Source organism: Gopherus evgoodei, chromosome 18 (assembly GCF_007399415.2).
Source record: "Gopherus evgoodei ecotype Sinaloan lineage chromosome 18, rGopEvg1_v1.p, whole genome shotgun sequence".
In the NCBI taxonomy this organism is placed as follows: Eukaryota; Metazoa; Chordata; order Testudines; family Testudinidae; genus Gopherus; species Gopherus evgoodei.
The window spans coordinates 19,282,128-19,296,623 of record NC_044339.1 but is presented as its reverse complement, the minus strand read 5'-3'; the positions used below and the strand labels follow the sequence as shown (position 1 = coordinate 19,296,623).

Here is a 14,496-nt window from a genome sequence, read left to right as displayed (position 1 = left end):
TCCTTGGAATAGGTGCGTATCCTGAACCACGTAACTTGGAAGAAGATTACAGAGTTTGAACACCCTGTGACCATTGCTAACCCAAAGATAGTAAGTATATAATGGGGACCCACTGGATCATTAGCAGCAGTTTGTTTGATGCTATCTTTGGTAAAAGCTTTTTTACTTCAAAGTCCTGCTTTCCTGCTGATCTGTAAATGCTGCTAAGGAAATTGAATGAAAATATTGAAAAATAAGGAAAATCATTTTTAGTTGACTTCTTTCAGTGAATTCTCTTTTCTTTTCCCCTCTGTCCCACTTGTCTCTCTGTAAGGGAGTCATGGATACTTATTGCTAAGTACTAATATCTTCTGCTAGAGGTGGTGGCTGTGTTTACAGACTGGGTTTGCATGTGGTGGTGTACCCAAGTGCTCGGAAGCTGAACATGAATGAGAATTTTGTGTATATCAGCGCTGTACAATTTGCAATATGTGAATAGTGTTGGATTTGATTTGAAGTGTTATGATCACACCTAATCTCATTCGTATAGGCAAATTTAGCTCACTTAATAAGCATTTTCTGTAAATGTTTGTCACAGTCTGTTTTTAATCCTTGCACATGTGAAGAGTCTGTGGCTAGTTTTTTTACAGTTATCAGCAGGGAGATAACTATATATTCTACTTCAAAATCACAGGCTCTCTCTGTCCCCACCCCTTGTGAGGAAGAATCTCCACTGGTTGTAATATTACATGTCCAACAGAAGGGACAGAGCAGGTCTGACATAATATGTTATGTTAAGGATCAGTGTTTGTGGTGTGCAGACTTAGATTTATGATTTTTTTAAATTTTATTTATCATTGTTGCTTATCAAGGAATCTGCCATGCAGAATATGCTTAAGTAAAATGTCTCCTTGCTAGAAAACAATTCTGGTTCTATGGTAGCTGTCTTCATTATTTCTCTTTATTTTCTCTTCTGGTCAATGTGACTCAAGCATTCTAGATATAAATCTGGCTGCCAGACTAAGTGCTGCAGCACCCAAATGTATGAGTTATCTTTCAAATTCAGAATGAAGAATAAAAATCTAGACTTGAGGTAGAATGAAAAACAAATGAAATAGTTCAGTCCCTTTCTACTGGAAAGATGAGAGCTCCTGCTGATACAGTTAGATTGGGAGCTCTAATTTAGTCACATTGTTAGCATTTCATCACCGTTTCCTTGAGCACAGGAGCTGGCAGCCTTTCAGCAGTGGTGTGCCGAGTTTTCATTTATTCACTCTAATTTAAGGTTTCACGTGCCAGTAATACATTTTAATGTTTTCAGAAGATCTTTCTATAAGTCTATAATATATAACTAAACTATTGTTGTATGTAAAGTAAACAAGGTTTTTAAAATGTTTAAGAAGCTTCATTTAAAATTACATTAAAATGCAGAGACCCCTGGACTGGTGGCCAGGACCCAGGCAGTGTGAGTGCCACTGAAAATCAGTTCGCGTGCCGCCTTCAGCGCGTGTGCCATAGGTTGCCTCCCTGCTTTAGCATTATCCCATTAACATTGCTTGTTTGCAGAGGTTTTCAGTGGCATGGAATGAAATATTGCATATATTAAAAGAGAAAAAACATGTCCTGCTGTACTTAAGATTGCAGTTATATTACCAAATTCACTTTCAGTTGGTAAGGGGTGGGAAGGTGCATTCTGTTTGACTCATTTTACATAGGCTCTCAGATGACGACAATTGGATTCTTTGACGTTCCATACACTGTCCATTTCTGTAGCACACAATTGCTTTTTCTGATTGTGGGCCTAATTTTCAAATATGGGCACCAGCAGGTCTCAAAATTCAGCATTTCCATGCCCAAATCTGCCTGCTCCCAGTGTACAGTAGCAAGGAGCATTGAGAAACACTGTGTAAATTTAAAATGAATGTGCCTTAGTGCTCATTTTCAGCATGGGATGTGGAGGACTCACTCAGCACACTAGGTTCAAATCTTGCTAGGCCCTTTTGTGAAACTGGCTTCTCCTCCTTCTGTGCAGATTGTATACAAGGAAATGGAAAAATCCACAAGAGTTGAAACAGAGAGCCTTGCCTTCCCTCCAGCCAGAGCGCAAGCCAGCTCTCTCTTCAGCACACAGAGTAAATGTAAGCAAACTAAAATGAACCACTTTAGAATATCTGTATTGTAAAAAATTAAGCCTTGTAAACATTATAGCACACTTTGCCTCTGAAGGCAGGGGCAAAACCCATTTAATTAAATGCAAGACCTCAAAGGACATGTTTTCCTCAGCTAGAAAGGATGATGGTTGCAGAAAGGGGCTAAAGGTGAAGATCTTAACTTAAGGGCAATGAAGGGCTCCAGGAGAGGCATGGCAAATTTTTGGGGGTGAGTGTGGGTAGACATGATAGACAACCCCCACCCCTTCCCAATGTTATTTTATTTGTGCAAAATGTACCTCAGAACAGGGTGATTTTTGGCTGGTTTAAGTCTCTGCAACAGTGATGATACTTGTCTAGAATTATATTAACCACTGCAGATAATGCAGAGTAGATAGTCCTCTTATTGTAGGAGGCTTCAATCAATGAGAATTTCTACATTTAAAAATCACAGTTCAGAAGATGTGTCAACCCAAAGCCTCTCTAGCTGCCTGTATTGAGGATAGAAACCCTGCCTTTTTGTATGGTCAGGCGGAGAAATGGGTCACTACATCAGGAAGGGTACATTACTTTTCTCTGAGTTCTGAACCTAAATTAGAAATATTAAAAAATTCAACATCTTTACTTTTTCAGACAACAGTCCCATATCTCTTTAATACTATTGATATCTGAGTGTCAAATATCAGCATATACTATTATAGTGCTGAACAATCACTAACTAGTTGAACTTCATTATTCCCTTGCCTTACATGGGTGTTAATATGTGAGATGTTATAAAATATGGGTCGGAGTTAGGAGATCTTGATTGTATTCATAGCTTTGTCTCACTCTTCTGTGTACCTGTTTTTCCTTCTGTAGAAAGGAGAAATACTATCTGACAGGTATGTTAAGACAAAGTTTGTAAAGATCTTTGGATGGAACATCTTACAGAAGTGCAATATATTACTATTTTCCTGTCATTTCAGAGATAACTGTTAACTATTCTAAGTTAGAAATATTACTGCCATGTCCGTATGGACTTGCTTATTAAAGTGCTTTTATTTCAAATTTCAGATGACATTTCCCAGGTACCAGTTACTTTACAGTATGTCAAACCGGTTACTGATCGGGCCAATCCCAGAATAGGAATTGGAATGCTGGCATTTAGTCCAGATAACTGTTTTTTGGCAACCAAAAATGGTTAGTACCTAGTTGGCAATATTTTAAAGGAGAAACCCTGTTGGTATTATGTAGATTTTGTTGTTTCTGCTATAAACAAACAAGTAAATTACTTAATTGTGAATTATTTGTATTCTTGCTGCAGCTAGAAGCCCCAGTTGGGATTGAGGCTAGCACTGTACACAGAGGGAATTCAACCGTTAGCATAAACCACTAAGCTGTGGGACCAGCTATTAATTGCTGCATGAACTCATAGCCTTGGCTTTAAGTACCATGTGCTAAATTATCTCCCTTCATATTTACCTTAGCTCATATACTGTATCCATAATCTTAACTAAAATCCATCTCTTCTCCCCTCCCTGCACAAAGTCATTTTCAGAATTTTTCAAAATATTAATTAATTTTGCATTAGCAAGAACTGTGGGAGTTCTGGACTTTTTATGTAACCTTTTCCCTTGTAGCATTCCCTGGTGCTAAGGTGTTATCAATCAAAGGAAAAAAAATCTTATCAAACTGGTGGAAGGGTGGGATATTAATCCAGTTCCTAGCTGAGAAATGTTCACATGACAAAACCCACGAATAATCGCATCTCTGTGTAGTTTTAGAAAAGCCAATGAAGGAAAATTCTATAGATTGAATTACTCTTTTTGTTGTAGTGGCAATTTCCCCAAGGAAGGCGTACGGCCAGGGTACTGCTATCCATTCTTAAGACTGCAAGCCCTCTGGACACATTCAGAGTGATGTCACCTTTCACAATTTCTTAAAGGGATAATGAGTTAAGTGTCTTGTAAAGTTATGACTCATCAGGGCTAGTTGCCTAGACTTTTCTGCACCAATGCTGAAAGCAATAGTGTAGATAGGTTATTGGTAGTGAAGCCCATTTAATGTGAGAGATTGCAATGACATTGCATATAGTGTGTTCCTTACAGTATTCTAACCATTTCCCTGGCCATTTCTAACAGATAACATTCCTAATGCCATCTGGATCTGGGATGTTCAAAAGCTGAAACTGTTTGTAGTCTTGGAGCAGTTGTATGCTGTTCAGCTGTTCCAGTGGGATCCACGTCAACCTCGACTTGCCATATGCACTGGGAATAGCAAAGTGTACCTCTGGTCCCCAGCAGGGTGCGTGTCAGTACAGGTACCAATGGAAGGTAAGGCCACCTAAAACTACTGCTGCAATTCAGAATCATTAGTTTGTTTAATATAAATAAATTATTGTACTGTTAGTGATAAATAGTGATGTTTTGACTGCTTGAATTGATCAAACATTTTGGGTGCTTAGTCACACATTCCCTGCATTTAAGAGATTATGGGAAGAATGGCACAAAGCTTACATCTAAGGTAATTCAGTTATTGCCCTAGCATGGTAATGTATTGACATGTAAATAGAAATACTTTAAGGCTTTGCTTTCATATCAATTAATTTTATATGGACACTGTAGCTGTCTGGTATACCAAATCCCAAAATAAGAACTGTATACTGCCTACCATACTTCTGGGTACTTTAAACATTAAAATTCCAAAAGCACCACAAAAAGTAACATGAAATCTGAATCTTAGATCTACTCCAAAAAGGCAGAGTTAAGGTTCCTATCTATCCTTTCCTCTATTCCAATATGCAGGTACACAGTAAGATCTTTCAGTGGACTGTAATATTAGCTGGCTAATTGCTTTACAAATCTCTTTTCTACGTGCAAGTTATCATAGCATTCCTTCTCAGATCTGAACCTTAAGAGTTCAGAAAATGAGATACTAGCACCTGAATCCTCTAAGGTTAATTACCAGCTTAGATCTGATAGCACTGCCACCACCCAAAAATAAAGTGTTTTGGGGCACTCTGACCTCCCCAACCTTCCCTGGGGACCCCAAGAACCCAGATCCCATGGGTTCTTAAAACAAGGAGAAATAAACCATTCCCCCCCACCTTTCCCCCTCTCAGAATTTCCCTTCCTGGGCTATCCTGAGAGATACTGATCTAACCTCTAAATCACCATACAGAGAAGCATCTCCCTTCCCTTCCACAAAGAGGCAAACAGATTCAAGGAAAACAGAGAGATTCTATCTCTCCCCCTCCCGTCTCCATCCTGGTGAGTTATCCCAATCCCCTGGAATAACACAAGGGAAACAAGAAAGAAAAAATCAATCAGGTTCTCTTTAAAAATAAATAAATAAATAAATCTTTTAATAAAAGGAAGGAAAAAGGAAAGAATTATTTCTTTAACTTCAAGATGTAAATATTACAGGGTCCTATAGCTTACAGACACCAGAAAGAGACTTTCCCCCGAGTACCAATACAAATCAGAATATTCCCAGCAACTACACACATAAAAGTTAACCAGCCAGATCCACAATTGCAAATAGAGTAAAAACAATCAAAAAGCCTAACCCGCCTGTTTTTACTTACTATATGAAAAGAAACTTAGAGAGCCTGTAGTAATGTCTGGTCTCTCTCAGACCCTCCGAGAGAAGAACACACAACACACAAAGAACACACACAAAAGCTTTCCTCCACCCAAATTTAAAAGTATCTTGTCTTCTGATTGGTCTTCTGGTCAGGTGTCCAGTTTCCTGCTTGTAACCCTTTACAGGTACAAGAGACATTAACCCTTAACAATCTGCTTATGACACAAGTTCAATATTATAGTGAATATAACCTATTGCATGCTTCTTGGCTTAACATTTTCTTCCATGGAAGAGCTACTACCTGTAGTGTCTGGTTGCAGATCTTTGCAACAGTGATAAATTTTGTGATAGTTACTTGCATTAAAATACAGACAAGCTCAACTACAATGGTATGTACAGTACAAAATTCTGTTCACTCAAGCCTCTTATCTCTGATGAAATTACTAAACTAGTAGGAAAAGATTTCTGGAACAGAATTATTTTAACTCTTGATTTTCTTGCTACTTATTTCTTTAATTTGTATCTGCAGGTGACTTCCAGGTCCTCTCTCTTTGCTGGCACTCTAGCGGGGACTCCATGGCACTTTTGAGTAAGGATAATTTTTGCATGTGCTATTTGGAAAGAGAAGAGGTAAAATAAAAGCTGATGATAAAGGAACCCCTCCTTCTGCCTCCAAGGCTAGAAAAGCCTACCTTGCAAATAGATCTTTGTGAAAAAATGCTGCTATATCTGTATGGAACAGATAAGAATGGGCAGGCCCTCGTTCAATAGGAAGAGATTTTGTACTAATAGCAAATCTTATGTTTGGGGGAGTGTAAGAAGACTCCCTTGGGTGAAGTACTGTGATAGTTACTTGAATGAAGTGTGTTTGACAAAGTAATTTAGAAAGAGCTCTCTTTGATTTTGCAACTAAAATTGTGGAAACTAGCAGTCGGGATTTTATGAAGTTTTAGGGTTCGAAGACTTAAACCTTATTTTGAACTTCTGTCAAAATATTTTCTAAAAAGGTATGTTTGTAAATAGTGTATGGTAGTTTATTTAATTTGTATAAATGTCAATAAACATTTTGATAGCTTCTGGTAGTGTGCCTACAATCTATCAACCCAGCACTATCCTAAATAAGTGTAGAATCCTCTATTAATAGTCTGAGCTGGAACTGAGGTTTGAAATGCACATGTACAATGGTATGCAGTTAGCCTGATTCCAAGTGGACAGTGACTGACAGCAATAGTGATCTGTACATCAATCCTCATACTCCAAGGACACAAGGTTCAAGAAAGAGAGAGCAATTTTCCAGCTATTTTCATAGAGTAGTGTACAAGTTCATAGATCAGTCTTTGCATTTAGGTCACTCAGTACAATCAGTGCTCTGTTTGCATTTAATTCCATATTTAATTCTTAGTAGTTAGACTCTGAATACTTGGAAGGAATCAGTCATTGCGGTTCTGACGAGACAGTTATTTTATTATCATTTTAGCCATGAATAAGGGTTGAAGTCATCAAGTGCAACTGTGTGAGAACCAGTTTTCTTTACCAACTAAAATGTTAAGCTGGTATCATATCACAGCCTCAATGGTCTTCCTCTAAATTAGAAGATTGTGTAGAATAGCATTTGAAAAAAGGACAGGTGAGATTCTTACCATGAGTCTCCTCCTCACTCTCACCTGCTTTAGTCATGGGATGAGACTACCATAGGGGAGAGGATTCACATAGTCTGTTTAAAACAGACTTACTCAAAAATGTGGAGCATCAAATTGGATGGAATGAAAGGAGTGTGTAAGGATTGGGGAGAGGAGGTGGTCCATCTTGGTCAACACCAGATGCTTCAAAGGAAGGTACAACAGATGCCCTGATAAATTACTTACTACAGATTTTTTTCCCTTCTACTCCTTACCAGTTTGTGCTTGGTTTGACTGAGAGCATGAGGGTTTATATTCCTGCTTTTACAACATCTAGTGTTCTACCAATTAAAAACCAGAGAACAAAGATGATTAAATTTATCTTTACTGCAAGATTAACAAATGCTAGACACTGGTGTCTTAGAAAAGAGCCCATATTGACAAGAACATGCAGCTGGTTGCATTCCAGAGACACATTCAAAAAACATACATACAGTTTATTTCAACATACCAATTCCACTGCTGCACAGCATATCACTAACATGTTGAAGGGCAGAGAAATGCTTCTGATAAAGCTGTATATTAAGATAGCCTGTATAAAGGATTCATCTACAGTGAAACTTGTCACAGTAATCTCATGCTGTAGTTCTGTTCAGTATCTTTGTATACTGCTGCATTTAGCTGTACTACTGAATTTACTTTCTACAAACTTAAATGGAAGATTACATAAGACTGAACACAATACTATGACTAAAGCTTCCCCCCTCTCCAACAACTACACATCGGTTACAAAAACCTTACTTTGGTGCTATTCTAATCTGGCCCATGTATTTATTAATGAAAACAGAAAACAAACAAAATACACTTTTGCTAAGGAAATATAAAGCTACTCAAAGTAGAATTCCCTTTAATTATAAAACTACCATTCCCATGTTGCATTAAAAGTAACTTCATAGGAAGGCAAAGATATCCTTAAGATATTCTTTAATAGATGTCTGCAAAGAGAAGCCATAAATAAGGTAAACCTGCAAATTATACAGATTCAGGTTTGATAGTTATTTAAAAGAGAAAGGTGACATTTACTCAAACACGTCAACTTACAAAGTAATTGTTCAATTCCACTGGTTAGGAGAAGGCATAACACTCTAGTTTTGACCAAATTAGCTGTCTTTGCTAAAGAATGACAGTTCTTTGAAAATTCTTGACACTGAATTAAATTCCTGAGATTACTGTAGTCTAGAAATTAGTACCTTAGCGAATAAAAAAAATCAGCCTCAACTGCACATGAAATGATTTCATTGCAATTGAATCCTTATGTAAATATAGCTATATGGCATGAACATGCGACGTATCTACATTGGATATTGATATGGAATATTTGTCACAGATAAGTCTCACTTAGTAAGGAAAGACCCTTAGCTAGAAATGTAAGAGGAAATATCATTGCTCACTAGACTTGCATACAAACAGTGACACTAAATCTAAGAAAGCAACTACCCCGTGACCACCTGAACTCAATAGCTGACTTAGCCATCTCTGAGCTTCATAACAGTAGTGACTGTTCTGTGAAAGTCATTCATTCTGCAACTAACCAATCTTTTTATCCAGATATTTTATTCATTTTTGTTCTTTTCTGCCATGTACTGAGTTCTCCCAACTCTTTCCCCATGACACTAATCTCAAATCACTTTCCCTTTAAGTGGACTGATTACAGTGAATTTAAAATCCAATTTTGCCTCTTGTCATGGAGTAGCCAAGCTTGGCCTCATTGTTGATGAAAGACATCAATCCCACGTAAGTTTCAATAAGAAGAGGACGCTCCAGCACTAGCACTCCATTGGCCTTCCCTGGCAACGGACACTCTTTATGGGCCTTCTTCACAGCTTGGATTAATTGAGTCTTAAAGCTTTCCAACTAAAGGGAGGGAAAAACATTGTCAAAAGTAGAGCAGGTCTATTTAAAATCAGCTTAACGTTTTCCCATTATTTGAAAAGCTATTGCTAGTTTGCTTACAACAGCAGAATTTTATACAGAAAAGAGCCACTGCTGCTGAAACAGAAGATTACTGACATGTATAACAATTACAACTTTATATACTTAAGACTACATACATCCTATAATTCCACATGCTAGCATTTACTGATGCAAGTAGTTGCAAATGAGAACATGCTTTCCTAAACATGAGATGTTTGCATAAAGATCAGCTATAACAGTAATTTTTGTAATATTAAATGCTTAGCTTTACAACTGCGTCCACAACTGATTGTCTTAGGGTAAATAAACTTTCACCTGAAGGGCTCTTTTAAAAACAAAACAAAAAAACCCAACACAACCAAGAGCCACTGAAACATGTGTATGCATAGGACCGGGTATATATTTTGTAACTACACAATTTGCTAGGATTCTTCTAGAATGACAAGATACAAATACTCCAGGTAAAGCCTAGACCTCTTCTCAGGAAAGGTGGTTGATAAAACTCTACCTGTTTAAGGAAACGTTTTCCTCTTTCAGCTTCAGGTTTTTTGGAAGTTTGGAAATCATTGCAACCTCATTTTCACTATATGAACATGATTTGAAGAGTCAACAAGACTTGCCTGACTTCTAGCAACAGGCAAGCAGCCGCACTACCCTGCTGAAATAGATGGAGAGCATAGAAAAAGCTTGGCCAGTCTCTCTTTACATTTATTCTCTGCTTCCATCAAGTCATTTTCAAAAGAAGGTAAATTCTTAAGAACTGAATTCAGCTTAAATCATCAATGTGGTTTATATCTAATACAGTATAGAAATCTGTATTAGATATAATCTGTATATCTAACAGTATAGAAAACTTCCTTACTTGGCACAGAGATGCAATCTTCTCATCAGCATTTGCCATTGGATGTTCCGTAAAAGTAGCATAGGGCACGTTTGTTGACCATGGATTCCATCGGTTTATGAAGGATGCACGGCTTTGCTTATCCCATTGAATTCGAATACCAGTGCCTTCTCGCCTACCAAATTTGAAGACACCACATATTTGATAGGGTAGGCCTTGAAGCTCTTTACAGGTTAATTTGCTTTTTTGGAAACATTTCTGAATACCTTAATGAAAACTAAAATGTCCATTTTAGAATTAACGTTTGTTTCTTAGATAGTAATAAGTAGTCTCTAAACAAATATGCCTCTACCTCGATATAACGCTGTCCTCGGGAGCCAAAAAATCCTACTGCGTTATAGGTGAAGCCGCGTTATAGTGAACTTGATTTGATCCGCTAGAGCACATAGCCTGGCCCCCCCCAGAGCACTGCTTTACTGCGTTATATCCGAATTCGTGTTATATCAGGTGGCGTTATATCGGGGTAGAGGTGTAGCAGCATAGTTTATAATAAACACCTTGAAAATCAATTTATACTAGCTCCCAAATTAAGTAAAGATTGTTTAAATGACAAGTTGTATGAAAGATTGTTTATTAAAATTAAACATGCGAGTCTTCCACATTTATATTCATGCAGCCTAATACATCCTAGTATATGATCTAGCGTAAGACTCAACATAATCAGATTTACTTACAAGTTTCTAATATGCTAACACTGAACAGTTAAAATTATTGGACTGCTTACAAAGACATTCCCCAAAATACAGTATAGTCCATGTTATTAAACAAAAAAGGTTCAGGAGTAAACTGTTTTCAGTCCAGGCCCACGTCCAGACTAACCTGCGGCATCGGCAGGTTAAAATCGATTGCTCGGGGATCGATATATCGCGTCTAGTCTGGACGCGATGTATCGATCCCCAAGCGCGCTTACATCGATTCCGGAACTCCATCAACCCGAACGGAGTTCCGGAATCGACACGGAGAGCCGCGGACATCGATGCTGCGCCGTCCAGACGGGTAAGTACCTCGATTTTAGAAATTCGACTTCAGCTACGTTATTCCCGTAGCTGAAGTTGCGTATCTAATATCGATTTTAATACCTAGTCTGGACGTGGCCCAGATGGTAACTGTTAAATTTTGCTTCCCTGCTGATCAACCAATTTCAATTCTTTAATTACAGCAAAATCAAAAACTTTTACTAATACAAATAAATGGAAAGGCTATCAAACTTGATATATGGCTAATGATAGACTAATAGCCTTAACATTAGCAGTATCATTAGAAACTAAAAAAATAAAAACTTACTTATTCAGTGATTTAGGTGGGAACTCAAATTCTCCAACAGAAATAGTGTCAACTGCACTGAGTGATATTCTAGTAACCTGCTGGCACTGCAAGCTGATGAAGTCATATTTACAGATCAGAAGGGACCAATCAGTGATAAGAACCAGACGCTCCTTCTCATTGTTCCAATGGTCAACTCTGGTAAGACAAACAGTAAACGCTGTGATAATCTTCTACCCTCCTTATAGTAGTTTGACTAATACAGTAGCAACAGCAGTATTGTTCTGTAGAAAATTAAAATGGTGATGCTGTATTTCCCATTCATTCCTATTTTTATATAGGATTGACAAGAATCTGAAAGCATGTTTCAAATACACAGAATATAGGAAAAACTATTAACAAAGTTTTAAAGATTAAGGAAAAAGCTTCAGATGAATATATAATCAGTTTGTAATGTTTTAATGTTTGCACAAATCTAGAACTTTTACAACGAAAACCAAAGAATTCTAATACTGCTTACTGTTTTGCTGGAAGAACCAGTGACCATGGGTCATGTTTCTATATGCATAAGAGAAACAATTGCCTCCAGTACACCAGTGCCTCTCCAATCTGGCTCTTTAGTACTTAACTATTGTAGCAGTCTCAAGTAGACTAGGGCTTTCACCCTCAATCACCACTGAGGAGGCACTGACTCTTTAGAGGATTCAAAACAGTGCATTAAAATGCAGCTTTAGTAGATGCTAGTGTTGGTGTTATTTTCAGAGAAAACAAAAAAAATTGTATGATGCTTTAAAAAGAGACAGTTAAAGTAAAGCTGACTAGGCCAAAACTGCTCCCCTCTTTAAAAAATAAATAAATAAAAGTACTAGTCCTAATTCATAGGCTGGGTAGCTACCCAAAGCATGCCTGCACTGCAGCTGCTTACATCTTACTGACCTTCTGCCAGTTCAGATCTTATTAGCAGGCACAGGATTGAAATTGACAACTTTCATTGCTCTGTGAAGTTCCTGGAGCTAACCACAGAGCTAACTTTTGGTCCCTCCCAACAGAGCGATATGGGATATTAAAATATAGGCTGCAATAATTTGTGTTTGTTAATAGGACATGGGACTAATTTTGGAGTCTTACTAAGATTGGAAATCCCTTTCATTCAAACAATTAATGGCTTGGGCTTTTGATAAAGCCAAGTCTGATATATTCCATTCTAGTACTAAAACAGAAGGTGGGTGAGCTAATATCTTTTATTGGGCACAACTATACCGCATTCCAGAACTATAACATTTACCAGGTTTAAATTGACCATAAAAAGAAAGCAGGTAAATGAAGCAATTGTATTTGTAAATAAATCTGAGGAGAGTTCAGGATATACTGGCAAACATGGGATTGTAAGTGATTTGTAAAAGCATTTTACAAACAATGAGTCAATACATCAATATATAAAACATGCAATAAAAACTTGTTTTAAGATAAATGTTGCTGGATCAACTGTATAGTACAGACATGATTTTCTGTAAGATTTGCACAAGAAAGCTTTACTCCAATTACTTGAGTTTCACAGAGCTAGCAAGAGCATTTTTAATAAGTGTGCAGATCCAGGAGAAAAATCTTGTCCTGAAAAGCTAAGAAAAGTTCAATTTGTCTATTAGTACTGTTACTTACTCTGTTAGCAACCATACACTTTGCACCTCTCCATCTTCAGTGGGCATTACAACAACACGAATCTCATTTACTGCCTGCTCTATAGTTCCAGGCTAAATCAAAGAGAGAGCCAGGTTTTATATTACTCTATTTACACATTAATGTTTGAAACTTCTTGACAGACTCATGCTGTTATACAGTTTAGGAGGTACGGAAACAGAGTTATGCTATAACTCCTATCTACCAAGACCAGTGTTAGAGATCTGAGAGGCAAAGACCTAACAGGTTATTGTAATCATCGAGCAGGGGTCAGGAGGTTGCTCCCTATTATCTCCTCCTGGCCTTTCTCTATCTCAAGCAATGGGACCTCCACTATTGCCTTTAAAAGATTTGATATTCTAGCTGGCCTCTCACTTCTAAAGCAGTCTGGGTTACTACTTTTTGCCCCTGTCAACAGAACAAACACTACATTTACATTTCTTATGGCGGTCTGGGTCCCCAAACCTTGTTCTCAGAGATTGGGTTAAGTTCTGGGAATCAGGCAGATGAGAAAGTAACTACTTCCTAGAATTCCTTACGAGCCCAGTGCACGATTTGCACACTATGGTGTGAAAGCACATCACTACAGCCACTCTTGGGAACAAAGGCTCCGACGGCTGGAGTGGGATGGAGAAGAAACAGACGAGCAGCATTTACACCGCGAGGAACTGTGGAGGAGGAACGGAACGGAGCCCAGCCCAGGTACTGAAACGTTCCCCGGCCTCTCCGCAGAGGCGAAGAGCAGGTGTTGGGGGCCTGGTTTCTCTCACAGAAACTGAACGGGGCGTTCTGAACAAACAGCAAACCCCTCCCCGGCTGCCTCTGGCCCCGGGGGAGGCGCGCCAAGCCCAGAGGCGGCGGCGGCCCCGGGGGAGGCGCGCCAAGCCCAGAGGCGGCCGCGGCCCCGGGGGAGGCGCGCCAAGCCCAGAGGCGGCGGCGGCGGCGGCCCCGGGGGAGGCGCCCCAAGGCCGGCGCTGCTGGGCCGACAAGCGGGCGGGCGGGCTCCCCGTCGTGTCCCCGCTCGCCCACCCCCGCCAAGGCCTCAGGCGGGCCGGCCCGCACCCGGAACACGAAGTACTCCTTGAGGCGGCCGCCCCGGGTCGGGTTGCGGACGCTGAGGGGCCGCAGGGTCTGGCGGGGCGGCAGCGAGTCCCCGGGCGGGCTGAAGGGCCCGTCGGCTTCGGCCGGCACCAGCAGCGCCGCCGCCCCCGCGGGGCCCCCGTCCGGGGCCCCCTCCACCGCGTCCCGCAGCTGCAGCATCGCCCGCGGGCTCCGGCTGCCCGAGTCCCACGGCCCGGCGCCGCCTTCCGCCCCGCCCGCGGCCCGCTTCCGCTTCCGGCCCCGCGCGGGGCAGCCTGGGGAGGGTGAG

At 39.7% G+C, this 14,496-nt stretch overlaps 2 protein-coding genes across 4 annotated transcripts in view; one reads left to right on the top strand and one right to left on the bottom strand.

Moving 5' to 3' along the window:
- The window catches only part of WRAP73 (WD repeat containing, antisense to TP73), a 32,952-nt gene extending 24,794 nt beyond the window's left edge, over nt 1-8,158 (top strand). The window contains exons 8-12 of the mRNA XM_030537931.1: nt 13-90; nt 2,012-2,117; nt 3,183-3,308; nt 4,250-4,441; nt 6,223-8,158. Of these exons, the coding sequence (XP_030393791.1) occupies nt 13-90; nt 2,012-2,117; nt 3,183-3,308; nt 4,250-4,441; nt 6,223-6,332 (612 nt within the window). The 3' untranslated portion in view covers nt 6,333-8,158. The remainder of the gene's footprint in view (nt 1-12; nt 91-2,011; nt 2,118-3,182; nt 3,309-4,249; nt 4,442-6,222) is intronic.
- Nucleotides 7,680-14,417, bottom strand: TPRG1L (tumor protein p63 regulated 1 like). 3 transcript variants are annotated; one of them, XR_003997142.1, is made up of 6 exons: nt 14,190-14,417; nt 13,110-13,201; nt 11,472-11,648; nt 10,149-10,302; nt 9,795-9,944; nt 9,140-9,226 (listed from the first exon to the last, which is right to left on the bottom strand). XR_003997142.1 is itself a non-coding variant. In XM_030537932.1 (5 exons), exons 1-5 carry the CDS (start codon nt 14,385-14,387, stop codon nt 9,032-9,034), a joined length of 816 nt encoding a protein of 271 aa, XP_030393792.1. In that variant the 5' UTR covers nt 14,388-14,417; the 3' UTR covers nt 7,680-9,031. The 3 variants fall into 3 exon arrangements, 2 of the variants coding, with proteins under 2 accessions (XP_030393792.1, XP_030393793.1); XM_030537932.1 differs by lacking the exon at nt 9,795-9,944 and having other exon boundaries at nt 7,680-9,226; XM_030537933.1 differs by lacking the exons at nt 9,795-9,944; nt 14,190-14,417 and adding an exon at nt 13,667-13,959 and having other exon boundaries at nt 7,680-9,226.
- Nucleotides 14,418-14,496: the final 79 nt, after the last annotated feature.

Coding starts and splice junctions, on each gene's coding strand:
- TPRG1L (XM_030537932.1), bottom strand. CDS start 14,387: ATGCTGCAGCTGCGGGACGCGGTGGAGGGGGCCCCGGACGGGGGCCCC. Junction 11,649..13,109: donor AGTGTATGGTTGCTAACAGA/GTAAGTAACAGT, acceptor TTGTCTTACCAG/AGTTGACCATTGGAACAATG. Junction 10,303..11,471: donor CCACCTAAATCACTGAATAA/GTAAGTTTTTAT, acceptor CAAATTTGGTAG/GCGAGAAGGCACTGGTATTC.